The sequence below is a fragment of the Pan paniscus genome, chromosome 11 (genome assembly GCF_029289425.2).
Source record: "Pan paniscus chromosome 11, NHGRI_mPanPan1-v2.0_pri, whole genome shotgun sequence".
Classification (NCBI taxonomy): domain Eukaryota; kingdom Metazoa; phylum Chordata; class Mammalia; order Primates; family Hominidae; genus Pan; species Pan paniscus.
Window position 1 is genome coordinate 45788894 of NC_073260.2, and position 14680 is coordinate 45803573.

The 14680-nt window shown below is 49.5% G+C and overlaps 1 protein-coding gene across 3 annotated transcripts in view; it reads right to left on the reverse strand.

Annotated features, from left to right (window-relative positions):
• PHF2 (PHD finger protein 2) overlaps positions 1-14680 on the reverse strand; it is a 103590-nt gene that overhangs the window by 41323 nt on the left and 47587 nt on the right. For all 3 annotated transcript variants that reach the window (XM_034967768.4, XM_034967766.3, XM_063594321.1), the window contains exons 2-3: positions 7618-7703; positions 1138-1252 (exon numbers count right to left, since the gene is read on the reverse strand). In XM_034967768.4, coding sequence (XP_034823659.1) covers positions 1138-1252; positions 7618-7703 — 201 coding nt within the window. The remainder of the gene's footprint in view (positions 1-1137; positions 1253-7617; positions 7704-14680) is intronic.

Below are 14680 nucleotides of genomic sequence, written 5' to 3' on the forward strand. Positions count from 1 at the left end.
TATCTATATGATGAAATATCATTCAGCCTCAAAAAAGGAGTGAGGTGCTAACACATGCCACAGCACAGACGACCCTTGAACGCACTCTGCTAAATGAAAGAGGCCAGTCTTGTTGTAGAGCTCCATTTATATGAAGCAAATCTACAGAAACAAGAAAGCGGATTAGTAGTTGCTAAAGACAGCTGGGAGGGGGGATGAGAAGACAGGGATGATGTATAAAGGTTATGGGATTTATTCTGGGGGTGATGAAAATGTCCCAAAATCAAGTGATGTGCACATATCTGTGAATACAGTAAAATCCACCGAACTGCACACTTTAAATGGGTGAACTGTATTATTTGTATTTTATCTCAATAAAGGTCAGAAAAGAAAAAATAAAGAAGCCAGGAAAAAAACACCTTACCCAGAGAGGGGTCAGAACAAGAGTTCCATTGGATTTTGCATTAGAAATCACACATGCAAGAAGGGAGTTGGAATTTAAAATGTCAAAAGAAAAAAAACCCGCCAACTTAGGATTCTGTGTCCAGCGGAATTATCCTTCAAAAGTGAGGGAGAAATAAAGGCTGTGTGACAAACAGAAACTGACTCCAGCTCATGAACGGCTGCAGGGCAGCTCAGAGGTGCCTCCCCTAAACAGCTCCTTTCTCACCAGGAGCCGCTCCCGGCTGTGTCCTTCCTGTGGCCAGAATTCTGTCCTCTGCCCTCATGCAGAAAAAGAGTGTGGGCACTGGGGGTCTCTGAGAAGGAGACATGAGGACAATGCCTGCCTGGGCCATGGGAGCATGCTTGTGGGCAGAGGAAGGTCTGGGAGCCAAGGGCTCAGGAGAGTGCCTGGCATGTGCTGGGCATACTCAGGTTGGGAGAGAGGTCCCTTCCACCCAGCGGGAGAAAGGTCACCAATACTTGTCCCCCACCCCCAGGGAAGTGCTGACCAAGGGAAGGAGAGGTCGGCCCATTTGCAGGGAGCTTTGGGTTGCTGGTGCAGGCTATGCTGCCTCCAGGAGACAGGCTTCCTGCTTCCTGCTTTCCAGCAAGGATAGCAAAGGAAGCCCCCAGCAATGGATAGCGGGACAAGGGACGGAGAGAGTGTGCATCCCCTGGCTGCAGGTGGTGGAGCATACAGGAAGGCCAGCCCACCTGGGAAAGGTCCGGCTCCGCAGCTCCTTGATGAAGAGCTGGCTGCCATTCTGCACAGGCTTGACGTCAGGCGCTTGCCCCGGGCCGTGTTTGTGCCAGGTCCGCTTCTTCTTTACTGTGGAGGAGACCGGAAGCAAGGTCGGTCACACAGCGCAGCCCCAGCAGGGCTCCACAACTTCCCCTAAGAACCTTGGCCCACCCAGCCTACTAACAACTCCCAGCATTGCTGGGCTCATGCTCACCTCTCAAGACGGATGACACCCCCACCCTGCCATGCACATAGGGAGGAGTCAACCCCCCACCTCGACCTCGTGTCCTCTCCCATCCCACACCTCACCATGGATGGCACCAGTGTCCTCCATTCCCTGACCCAGAAGCTGGGGTCTCCCAGGACCCCTCCTCATTCAGGCCCTGAGTCTGCAGAGACCACCAGAGAGGCACCTCCTGAAAAGGTCCTCAGCCACGGTTTGGCCTCACCATCCCATGGCTTCCACAGCTGGACTCTGTCACCTCCCTACTGGGACCTCCATCGCCCCAACTGCCACAGCCACAGACAGGGAGGGGCAGGTCAGGTCCCACCATCTTGTTCCGTCTGCTCCCCACCTCCCCAGGTGGTGCACATCCCCACTCCTCTGTGCTGGCCACACTCCAGCCCTCCCCTGACCACCGCCAACCCTGGGCCTGTCTACCCCACCTACTTCCTCACACTGCCCAGGTCACACCTTCTCCTGGGGCACGAGGTACACACACCTTGGACTTTTTACATGTGCATGTGAGCACATGTGCACACATTCCTAGTGGACTATGCGCCCATGCAACAATGCAGGCACACACATATGTACATATACATGCACACACCCCTACTGGACCACAAGCCCTATGCGCACACACACACCTCTACTGGACTTCAAGTCCCTAAGGGGAGGGAAGCAATTTCCTCTCCACCCCGCTAAGTCCCTAGCTCCCAGCCTTGTATTCAACCAGGCAGAGAAGAGCAGCTGGGGTAAGGGAGGCCACTGGGGCATGGAGATGCCCTCCTCGGGGGCTGCTTGGCTGAGTCTGACACAGGCTGACCCTTGAGCAGTGAAGGGACTGAATTCAAGAGCAGAGCCAGGCAGGGCCCGTATTGTGCCCTTCCTTCACAGACAAAGGCAAGGTGGGGGGCGCAGGGGATGGGGGCCTTAGAAGGCCATGTGTCATCCTCCTGAGTCTCGGTGGTTGTGGGGACAAAGGGAGCTAATGACCACCCAGTGACAATGCCTGTCTCTGAGCAGGATCTGCTACCAACACGAAGGAGAAGGGCTGGGTGGGGCTGGGACCTTTTATTTGCAAAGAATCTTCGCATTGTGTTCAATCTCCCTGCCCACAATTCAAGTGGACATTATGGAAACTTGGCAAAATCCGACAGAGTCAAGGCCAGAAGCCAGGACTTCTGAGGGAACCATCGGGCACAGATGAGCAACAAACAGGGTTCAAATCTGTTTTGGCCAATCCTCTTCCAGCTGTGTGACCTTGGGCAAATTACTTGACAGCTCTATGCCTCGTCTTTACTAGAGAAAGGCTCACACGGGCCTTGTGAGGTGGCTGTGGGATGTAGGTTGGCACATGCACAGTGTCTGCTCCAGACTCTGCTGGGCCTTTTCTCAGGGCAAAGCCACCTGGTGCGGTAGGTGCTTGTTCACGGGCAGAACACACTCACAGGCTGGCTTGGTGCTCCTAACAGACCCTGGGCTCATCCCTGTGTGTCCCCTATGCCCAGTACTGGGCCCAGCACACAGTGGGCACAGAGGGAGTGTCTGCAAGCAGATGAAGTCTCCCATCCTTGTCACACTGGCTGCTCAGCTTCAGAGCAACTTGGAAGGAGAGGTGGATGCATCTGCCTTCATAACTATCAACAGAGAAGGCTCAGTTCAGCCCATGCTCCTGCCCTCTTGGTGCCAGCCTGAGCCAGGCAATGCCAGGGCCACAGATAGCTCCAACCTGCCCTCCTGTTGCAGTTTGCAAGCACTCACTGAGTATCTTGGCTCCGTGCAAGGCTGGGGGTGCTGGAGCAGGTGTTACCCAAGCTATAGATGCTTGGGAGCCCCTGCTTCTTAAGAGCTGAGATGGGAAGGGGGCCAAGGCCGGCCCTAGAGGTGTGTGTGCTGAGATGTTCAGCCCAGAGGGTAAAGGAGTTGGAAAAAAGACACCCCCAATGACAGCCCAGACCCTCCTGACCCCCCAACAATCTTAAGCCTCAGTGACTGTGAATACCATCACCCTCCTGCTGGGCCTGCTACTACCTGGGGAGGTGTGGATATCAAGGGAGCAAGGGGCTCCAGAGTTCACAAAGTGCCTTCCCTGCCTTGGAAGGCCTTGTGGAAATGGAGGCAGTTATATCTACTCCATGGGGGAGCCAAGTGGGACCTAGGGAGGAAACTTCCAGAGCTGAGCTTTCTGCACCAAGCAGAGCTCCCTGCCTGCCCTTAGGTCACCACCTGTGAGGAACACCGAGTGTGGGCAGGGCTCCAAGGAGAGGCTGCAATGAAGGTCCAGGACAGCGGCGGCTCAGGCAGGAGCGTGAGGCAGCCCCGTGGTTATGCAGCAGCAGTGACATTGCAGCTGGGAGAGGCCTCAGGGCTGGCTGAGGAGATCAAAGAAAAGGAGGCAGCCCACAGAGACAGGGTGCCACGGAGGGGAGCCAGCAGGGGCCCAGCATGGCTGGCAGGGTGGGGGCGTCCTCCCCGTCACCTGTCTGCATGGTCATTATTTCACCAATTGCACTCCTGTCCAAGGACGCTCACTGAGGCCAGGGGACCCCGGCTACACCTGCGTACCTCCTCTCTCGTGGGGCGGGGCCCTTACTTCACAGATGAAGCAACTGAGGCCAGAGACGTGGGGCCATGCCAAGGTCACCAGCAAAGGTACACAGAGGGGCAAGGAGGTCTACTGCCCCTCCTGCTGCACCAGCATGGGGCGCCCTGTCCCAGAGCCACATGCGGGGCATGATGACAGCGCCCCTGTGACAACACACCCACTGAGACAACTGCTGAGCAGAGTCACCCCAACCCCACAGGGCAGGGCGGGATGAGGAAAGTCAGTTCAATAAGAAAACTGACTGTGTATAAGTCAGGAGCTGCAATTCAGGGCCGCTTCTAACCACTATGTGGCTTCCTCATCAGATGGGGATGCCTTCCCGAGTTCCTGGCCAGGTACCTTGGGACACCCTGTACCAAATCTGTGTCAGTCAGGTAAACCTGTGGGCCTATGGCCCCTGCCCACAGGCCATGGCCAAAATCAGCTCAAGGGACATATTGGAACGGGGAAGGACCCTGCAATCCCCACCACTGTGGCTTTCAAAAAGAGGGGACAAACTGTGAGGACCAGGCCTCAGGCGCAGCTCGCTCTGGGAACCCTGAGCAGCCCCCATCCCCACCCGCAGGCTAGGGTGGCAGGAGCAGGACAGGTGGAGGCAGGTTCAAGGCCTCCAGAGGTTCCCAGCACTGGCTTAGAGCTTCTCCAGGGACACAGAGTGGCCCTCTTATCCCCAGTGTGCCTTGGTGTGCAAGGCGTGCCTGGAGTAAATGCAAAGACCAACTGGGGCATCATAGACAGCCTCTGGGCACAGTGTACACTCACTTCAAATCTGAGCATGCACACTGGTGGAAGGTGCTAGAACTGTGTACCTTTGTCCCTGATGGAGCACACATCCTTCAGTAACAACTGAAAATCTGCTTCACAGAATTTATATAGCACATTCAGCACATAGATGTGTGCATGCACACACATACATACAGCTGTGGACTGAATATCCGTCCCACCAAAATTTATCTGTTGAAATCCTGACCCCTAAGGTGATGAATTTATGAGGTGGGGCCTTTGGGAGGTTATGAGGTCATAAGGGTAAAGCCCTCCTGAATGGGATTAGTGTCCTTATAAAAGAGACCCCAGAAAGCTGCCTCCTTCCTTCCACCATATGAGGACATGGCAAGAGGGCACTGTCTATGAACCAGAAGCAGGCCCTCACCACACACTGAATCAGCCAGCACCTTGATCTTGGACTTCCAGCCTCCAGAACTGTAAGAAATACATTTTCTATTACTTAAGCCCTCCAGTCTGTGGTATTTTGTTACGGCAGCCTGAACAGAGTATGACATACACACAAGCACATGCACACACACATACACATGCACAATATGTAAGCATACATGTACATGCACACGCACATGTGTACAGCCAGGCAGGGGCTGGGGGTCCCACCATCTGCAACCTCAGCACTGTCTGCTAGTCTAGAATGTCTCTCCCTGGGCAGCTGGCCGTAGGAGACAGGAAGGGGAGCCTGCACTGAGGTTTTAGCTGCAATCAAGGGCAGGTTGGGACACCAGGCCTCTGCCCAAACTCCCTGCAGGGACAGGGGCAGGGTCTGGGTGAGGCAGGCACACAGGGCTCCCATGGCAGGTGGGCTGTTTCTGGGGATGTCTGGGGACATTAGAGAAATCAAAACTGTGTGCTCACCAATATGTGAAACCTGCCCGGCCCCAGCACCACACCGTTGCTCTACCCCAGCCCCAACTCATGCAAGAGCCCCCAAGCAAGGACCCCTTGAAATGTATGCTGACTATCAGAAGAGGCCCCTGGCCCAAGGGTTTCTGACACTTTCTTTTCTACCAGTCTGAAAGCCTCTTCTCAAGTGATGCACACGTGTACCTCCCACACAAAAGCAACGCCACCCCAGCATCCTCCCAAGCCCCCCAACTCAGGTAGGACCTGAGAGGGTCCTACCCCCCAGGAAAGCACCTCCTGGGGTATCCTGGCTCCAACCCTACTCTGCTCTGACACCTGCCCCCTAGGCCCCATGGGGCAGCCCCAGGTCCCCACTGGAAGCTCAGCCCTGTTTGTGTCATTCCTGTCGTAAAGACAGCTTGGCCCTGAGCTTTCTGGGTGGGCTCATTGAGATGCCAGAAGCATGAGGATGCCCCGCTGGGCTGATCCTTCCTACCCTTTATCTGTTTTTGAGCAATAACCAGATGATAGGTTAATGAGCTTGCCATAGGCAGATGCATTCTGAGCATAAATGCAGCCAACTACTGGGGACCAGGAGTAAGAAGGCAATTTAGGAATCCCAGAACCTCCCCACAGGCAAACTATCAGCCTGAAAGTTCAGGAAGAGCTGCTAGCTGCTAGCTTCTCCTCATCACCCGCTTGCATATTTGTTGAGGCTGTGCTGGGGATAGGGTCGAGACCTGAAACACATGCAGCCCCCACCGCTGTCCAGCAATAGACAGGAGAAAAGCCTTCAGGCCTTGGGAGAGGCCAAGAAAGAGCAGCCAGGTCCTCAGAGTAGTGAGACCCAGCATCACCAGCTGCCAGGCCAGGCCTCCAAGGCTCCCTCGACCCAGCCTCAGCTCACAGAACAGGGGTGCTGGAGCCCCTTCCACCTATTGCCTGCATCCTCCCTCTGCCCCTACTGATTCCATAGGACTCATCCCACAGGGGTCCGGGGGTCTGGTGCTTCAGCTTGCAACTTGGCACTGGGAGGGGTCTCCCTTTGAAGGGGAGTGACTCAGACTGGCTGTGACCTGGAGCCAGATGCATTTCCTGCCCCACCTTGTCCAGGGCTCAGGTCAGCAAAGATGTGATCAGCTGACCCAGCCAGGGCCCATGTCCAGCCTGCAGATTCTGTGAGCACCCAAGACCCTCTAGTGAAGTGGAAACCAGAGGCCACATTAACACACGCACACCCATATCCATACCATCTGTCCTGTCTACAGGCCACACCCCTCCCGAGTCCTTGCAGACCACCACACAGCTCCCCCTCTGCAACCAGGGCTGAGGCTTGGAGCTCAAGGCTCATATAACCTCCAGCTCACCTGGCTGAACCTGCACAGTGTGAGCCAAGCCTGTACCCCAGGACCCAGCACGCCTGAAAGGGCCAAGAAGAAAACGAAGCCTCAGCCCTTAGGACACACAAACAGCAGGTTGTGTGGGAAAGGCAAGGGCCCTCCAAGATTCTCTGCAGAGGAGGAGGTGGGTGGCATGAGGCGGGGCTGAAAAAGGAGGGGAGGACAGAGCCCACCAACAATGCACGTGCCCAGAAAACAGACAGGCTGGGCCCCCCATGTAGCAGTGGCTGGCTGGGCCGGGCTAGGCTGGGGGCCCCTAGAAAACCCCCGCATCACCATTTATCCAGGTCCCCAAGTCCGTGTCCCCCTAACTCAGGCTGGCCTGGCCTCTCGCTAGGCCTCAGAAGGCCCTTTGAGTCTTTGCACAGCTGCCTCTGCCAGCGGGAGCAGATCAGGAGGGGCTACAGTGGGCCTAGTGAGGCTACGGGGGACAGTAAGCTAGGCTGGCAGGGTCCCCAGGCCTAGACACTACTCAGGGCGTTTTGCCCCCAGCAACCCAGGGCCCAGGCCCAGCAGAGACCTCACCCTCCACGCAGCCCAGGCAGGGTGGATGCTGCTCTCTTCCGCAAGAGATGGCCGCTTGGGCTGCGGTACTTACAGGTGGACTTCCCATGGGTTTTCTCACAGTTTGGGCAGTGGTATATGTCGATGTCGGGCGCCTCCTCCTCTTCCACCCCAACACAGCTGAAACGAGACGAAATAGACCATTACCTAGGCATTCAGCACCCCCTCAAGCACTTTCCATCTGCGAGGCTCTAGGGAGAATCCCTGCTCATTGTCTGGGAACCTGGGCCAGATGGAGCACAGCTGCGCAGGGACAGTATTCTACTAGGAAAGCAGGGTGGAGGGAAAGAGCTGCAGAGATGTCCTCCTGGAAAGGCCTCTGCAGCCTGGACCTAGATACAGCGTCTGGATACGCCCCACCATGAGGACCCAATGAATAGGCCATCTACCAAGCCTGCCTGGGTGAGGGTCACCAATGCCCCGTCACCCAGGGGGCAGGGAAGGAAGAGGGGTTCTCAGAGCCAGGCTGTCCCCATCACTTCACCAGGGGTAACCTGAGGGGGCAGAAAACACCTGAGGCAGCTCAGAGCCCCTCCTGTGGGCCATACCATAGCCACCCATCCAGCTCATCCTCATGGGGGCCAAGAAGAGGCCTACCAGCCTGGCCTTAGGACATGTCCAGGACTCCAGACATCATGACCACTGTTTCCTCATTCCCTCCCTGGAGTTCCTCCAGACCCCTTGCAAACCTGCTTGGAGATTTAGAACAAGAGAGAGCCACCTCCTATGCAGATGGTCGGGCTATAGGCCTTAAGCCATTTGAGGAATGAACACAAAGAGTATCAAAGGACACAACCTAAGACATCAATAAACTTCTACAGAAGCTAACCCAGCAAAATGGAAATGCTTTGTTTTATTCTGATACTTTTTTTAGTTAAAAGTGACATGAGGCCAGGCACGGTGGCTCATGTCTGTAATCCCAGCACTTTGAGAGGCCGAGGTGGGCGGATCACTTGAGGTCAGGAGTTTGAGATCAGCCTGGCCAACATGGTGAAACCCTGTCTGTAATAAAAATACAAAAAAAATTAGCCGGAGCACAGTGGCACACACCTGTAATCCCAGCTATTCGGGAGGCTGAGGTGGGAGTATTGTTTGAGCCTGGAAGGCAGAGGTTGCAGTGAGCCGAGATTGCACCACTGCACTCCAGCCTGGGCAACAGAATGAGACTCCATCTCAAACAAAAAAAAAGTGACGTGAGAATGGGCATCTGTAACATGTAAAGAAGCCCCCAAGACTAAATAAGAACACAGTGGATAATGGGCAGGACACAGGTCCAGACAACTCCCACAAGAAGAATGCAGCAAACAAATTGGAAAATACTTCAACATCTTCCTCTAGTGAGCAAATGCATGTAAATAAAACTGACCAGTAAATTTAAAAATGGACATTCCCCCCAAGTAGCCCCAGAATGTCGCCATAGCAGGGGGTCAGGGCAGCAAGCTACCTGGAATGGAAGCTATAGATGTGCATGAAGCAGACTGTTTTTACTCAGGGCAAACAAAAAAATGAACATAAAGACACTGTTGACCTTAAGGAAATAAAAAAGGATTATAACAGAATACTATGAAAAATTATAGGTCAATAAATTACATAACCTGGATGAAATGGAGAAATGCTCAGAAGCACACAAACTGCCAAAACTGACTCAAAAAGAAACAGAACATTTGAACAGACCTGTAACAAGTAAAAAGATTAAATCAGTAATCAAAAAACCTCCCCCAAAAAGAAAATCCCAGAAACCACCACTAGTGAATTCTATCAAACATTTAAAGAAGAATAACACCAATCCTTCTTAAACTTTTTCAGAAAATAGAAGAGTGGGGAACATTTCCTAAGCATTACCCTGAGCCCAAAGCCAGACAGAGACACTATAAGAAAACTACAGACCAGTATCTCTAATGAATATTGATGTAAAAATCCTCAACAAAACACCAGTAAATAAAGTCTAGGAGCATATTAAGGGGACGGTGCACCATGACCAAGTGGGATTTATCACAGGAATGCAAGGACGGTTCAGTACATGAAAATAAATCAGTGCTTCAACACCTAAAGCATCAAGTCTGACTGCAAGAAGAAAAAGATGCAACCCTGGGGCTCTGTCCTGGAGGATGGGACAGCAGAAGCTGTGCTTCTCTTTCCTTCACCCTGGAGGACAGATCTCACCAAGTGGGTAAAATACAAGAAGGAGCAGGGCTCACCTGGCTCTTTCTCCTGAGCTGGCACAGCCCTCTGCCTCATTCCTATGTTCCCATCTCTCCCAATCCTTCCCCAATTCCCCATCCTCCCCAAGACACATTACACCATATTAACACAATGATGAAAAATCCTACGTGACCATCTCAATTGATACAGAAAAAGCACTCAACAAAATCCTTTCATGATAAAAATACTCTACAAACTAGGAATAGAGGGGAACTTCTTCAACATGATGAAAGCCATGGATGAAAAATCCACAGCAAACATTGTATACAATGGTGAAAGACTGAAAGCTTTTCCCATAAGATGAGGAGCAAAATAGGATGCCTATTGTTGCCACTTCTGTTTAACACAGTACTGGAAGTTCTAGCCAGAGCAATTAGGCAAAAAAAAAAAAAAAAAAAAAAAAAAAAAAAATCCTGAAATAAAAGGAGTCTGAATTAGAAAGGAAGATATAAAATTACCTTTATTTGCATATGACATAATCCTACATATAGAAAACTCTAAAGGAATCCATACACAGAAAAACTTTCTATACCTAACAAATAAATTCAGAAGTTGTAGGTGCAAAAACAACACACAAAAACCAGTTGGATTTCTACACACTAGCAATGAATAATCTGAAAATAAAATCAAGAAAGCAATTACCATTATAATACCATCAAAAATAACAAAATATTAATATGTAGGAATAAATTTAACCTAGGAGATGCAAGACTTGTATACTGCTGAAAGAGGTCTTAAAGGATACAAAGAAATGGAAATATATTCCATGTGGATGAACTGCAAGACTTAATAGTGTTAAGACAGCAATACTACCTAAAGGAATCTACAGATTCAATGCAATCCCTATCAAAATCCCAACAACTTTGTTTACAGAAATGGAAAAGCTAAGAAAACGTACACTTCCTGATTTAAAACTTACTACAAAGCTATGATAAAACAGTGTGGCACTGGCATAAGGATAGACATATAGATCAATGGAATAGAACTAAAACCTCAGAAATAAACCCATACTTCAACAGCCAACTGATTTTTGACAAGGGTTCCTAGACCATGCAATGGAGAAGGAATAATCTCTTCAACAAATGGTGCTAAGGCAAGTGGACATCCACATGCAAAGGAATGAAGTTGGATGTCTACCTCACACCACATACAAAAATTAACTAGAAATGGATTGGCAACCTAAATATGAGCTAAAATTATAAACCTTTTAGAAGAAAACATAGGAGTAAATCTTCATGACATAGGAGTAAATCTTCTGAATTTGACAATAGATTCCTAGATATGACACCAAAAGCATGAACAACAAAAGAAAAAATTGCTAATTTGGATTCCATCAAAATTAAAAACTTTTTTGCCTTAAAGGACACTATCAACAGAGTAAGAAGGCAAGTGAGAAAGTACTTGCAAACCATAAATAAGACAAGGGTATGGCATCCACAACATATAAAGAACTATTACAGTTCAACAATAAAAAGACAAACAATCCGATTAATAAACAGGTAAAGGACTTTGAACAGACATTTCTTCAAAGAAATATGCAAATGGACAACAAGCACATGAAAAGAAGCTCAACATTCTCAGTCATTAAGGAAATTAAAATCAAAACTACAGTAAGATATCACTTCACACCCACTAGGATGGCTACAATTTTTTTTGTTGTTTTTGAGATGGAGTCTTGCTCCCATCGCCCAGGTTGGAATGCAGTGGCATGATCTCAGCTCACTGCAACCTCTGCCTCCCAGATTCAAGCAGTTCCCCTGTCTCAGCCTCCCGAGTAGCTGGGACTACAGGTGCCTGCCATCACGCCTGGCTAATTTTTGTATTTTCAGTAGAGATGGGGTTTCACCTTGTTGGTCAGGCTGGTCTCAAACTCCTTACCTCAGATGATCCACCCACCTTGGCCTCCCAAAGTGCTGGGATTATAGGCATGAGCCACCGCGCCCGGCCAATTTTTTTTTTAAAGTAAGTGTTGGAGAGGATGTGGAGAAATCATAACCCTCTTACATCAATGGTAGAAACGCAAGCACTGTGGAGAAAAATTTGATGTTTCCTCAGAAAATTAAACATAGAATTACAATGTGACCCAGCAATTCCACTGACAGATACATACCCAAAAGAATTAAGAATAGGTACTGTGTATTGTGGCTCATGCCTGTAATCCCAGCACTTTGGGAGGCCAAGGTGGGCAGACCACTTGAAGTCAGGAGTTTGAGACCAGCCTGACCAACATGGCAAAACCCTGGCTCCACCAAAAATACAAAAATTAGCTGGGCATGGTGACACACACCTGTGGCCCTAGCTACTCAGGAGGCTGAGGCATGAGAATCACTTGAACCCAGGAAGCAGAGGTTGCAGTGAGCCGAGACTGTACCACTGCACTCAAGCCTGGCCAATAAAGCAAGACTCTGTCTCCAAAAAAAAAAAAAAAAAAAAAAAAAAAGGTACTCAAACAAATCCTTGTACATAAATGTTCCTAACAGTATTATTCACAATAACCAAAAAGTGGAAATTGCCCAAATGTCCACTGACAGATGAATGGATAAACAAAATGTAGTCTGTATATACAATGGAATATTATTCAGCCTTAAAAAGGAATGAGGTCCTGATACATCCTACAATGTGGATGAATCTTGAAGGCATTATACTAAATGAAAGAAGCATGACACATGAGGACTAATGCTGTATGATTCCACTCACATGAAATGATAATATGTTTACAATAGGTATATCCATGGAGACAGAAAGCTGACTAGTGGTGCCAGAGGGTGGGAGGAGAGAGGAATGAGGAGTTACTGTTTAGTGGGTGTGGAGTTTCCTTTGGAAATTAAAATATTTTGAAGCTAGATAGAGGCAATGGTTGCATAGCATTGTGAATTTACTAAGTACCACTGAATTGTTCATTTTAAAACAATTAATATTATGCTATGTGAATTTTAACTCAATAAAAGAGAAAAAAAGAACCTGGCCCTGTGACAGCGACAACATCATCATCTCCATCACCACCATCACCATCACTAACATTGCCACACCATCATTATCATCATCACCTCAACCACTATCATCACCACCACCATCATCATCATCATCATCATCATCACCATCACCATCACCGCCACACCATCATTATCATCATCACCTCAACCACCATCATCATTATCATTACCATCACTATCACCAACACACCATCATCATCATCATCTCTACCACCATCGCCACCACCACCATCATCATCATCATCACCACCAACACCATCACCAACATTGCCACACCATCATTATCATCATCATCTCAACCACTATCATCATCACAACGACCGTCGTCATCACCAACATCGCCACACCATCATTATCATCATTATCATTTCAACCACTATCATCATCACCACCATCACCGTTGTCATCACCATCACCACCATCACCATCACCATCACCGCCACACCATCATCATCATCATCTCAACCACTATAATCACCACCACCACCATTACCAACATTGCCACACCATCATTATCATCATCACCTCCACCCTCATCACCATCATTTTCATCACCATCACCAACAATGCTACACCATCATTATCATCTCAATCACCATCATCATCCTCACCAAGATTATCATCACCATCACCTTCACCATCACCATCACCATCACCACCATCACAAACTCCATCATCACTAACTCTGGCTGAGCACTCACTCTGAGACAGGCAGCATGCTAAGAACTCTAAGAGCATTATTTTCCAACAACCCTGCAATAATGGGAATTCTTATTATTAGCCTTATTTACCACAATAGGGAAATTGAGGTAGGTATGAGAGGTTAAGTGCCTGCCCAGACACAGAATAGTCTCCCTATTCATTCACTAAGGATAGTACTGCCCTTGCCCTTGGGGCATTTACAGATGCAAAGGAAGCCAGGCAAAGAGATGGGTGGGCCTGGCCCGGAGTGAACACTCGTTAGACAGTGAGCTGTTACTGCTAGTGCCCAGTGTATCAGACTAACCCTGCAAGGCCACCAGGGTCTTGGGCCCTAGACGAGTGTTCTGTTCCACAGCCACCACAGTCCTGAGTTCTGGGAACAGAGCATGAAGCCCAGAAAAAGATCTTGGCAAATTGTTTTTGAAAATATAAAGTTCACTCTATCTTAGAATACAAGCTAAAGTCAAGTCCACACACTCCAAAGAGTCAAGTGTAAAAGAAAAGCCATCAAAAGCACAACATGAGGGAATATTTTTCTGCTCTCAGGGTGCAAAGTGAGAGCATCTTTATAATGAAACAAAGAAAAATTGGAAAGGAAACTCAGAAAGAACATTGATGAATGAAAATTATGCTCCAAAATACCAAAACAAACTTTAAAATGCACAGTGTTAATATTCTTCCTTCATGAAGTTTATAAGGGTGTCTGCCCAATAGAAGCAAAGGCCCAAAGCCAGGAACAGGACCAGGGCATAGCACTATGGCATGTGAAGAAGAGCTCAGCACAGAGGAGGGCAGGACAGGGCTAGAAAACGTCACGTGCACTCACTACAGTGCCACATATACCTCAGGTTCTCATCAGTGACACCAAGTATCAGCCACATGCAAAGACTTGTGGGACCAGATGAGCTGGGAGCTGAAGACAGTCCCTTCAGCACCATCATTACTCACTTCAAGCATACATGTTATAATACATTGCCCTGGAGCTGGTTGAGCTCTTGCAGCCCAGAAATTAGACCCAGAATCCACATTGCACATCAGACCCTACATCCATGTGAGACCCCAAATCCACATCCACAGCCACAACCACACTCCATGTCCATGCCCACATACACAGTCACACCCATGCCCCATGTCCACACCCTCACCTGGCCCCTGGCTGCTCCAGGCTGTGCCCTCACTGCAGCATCTGGAGCAGATGAA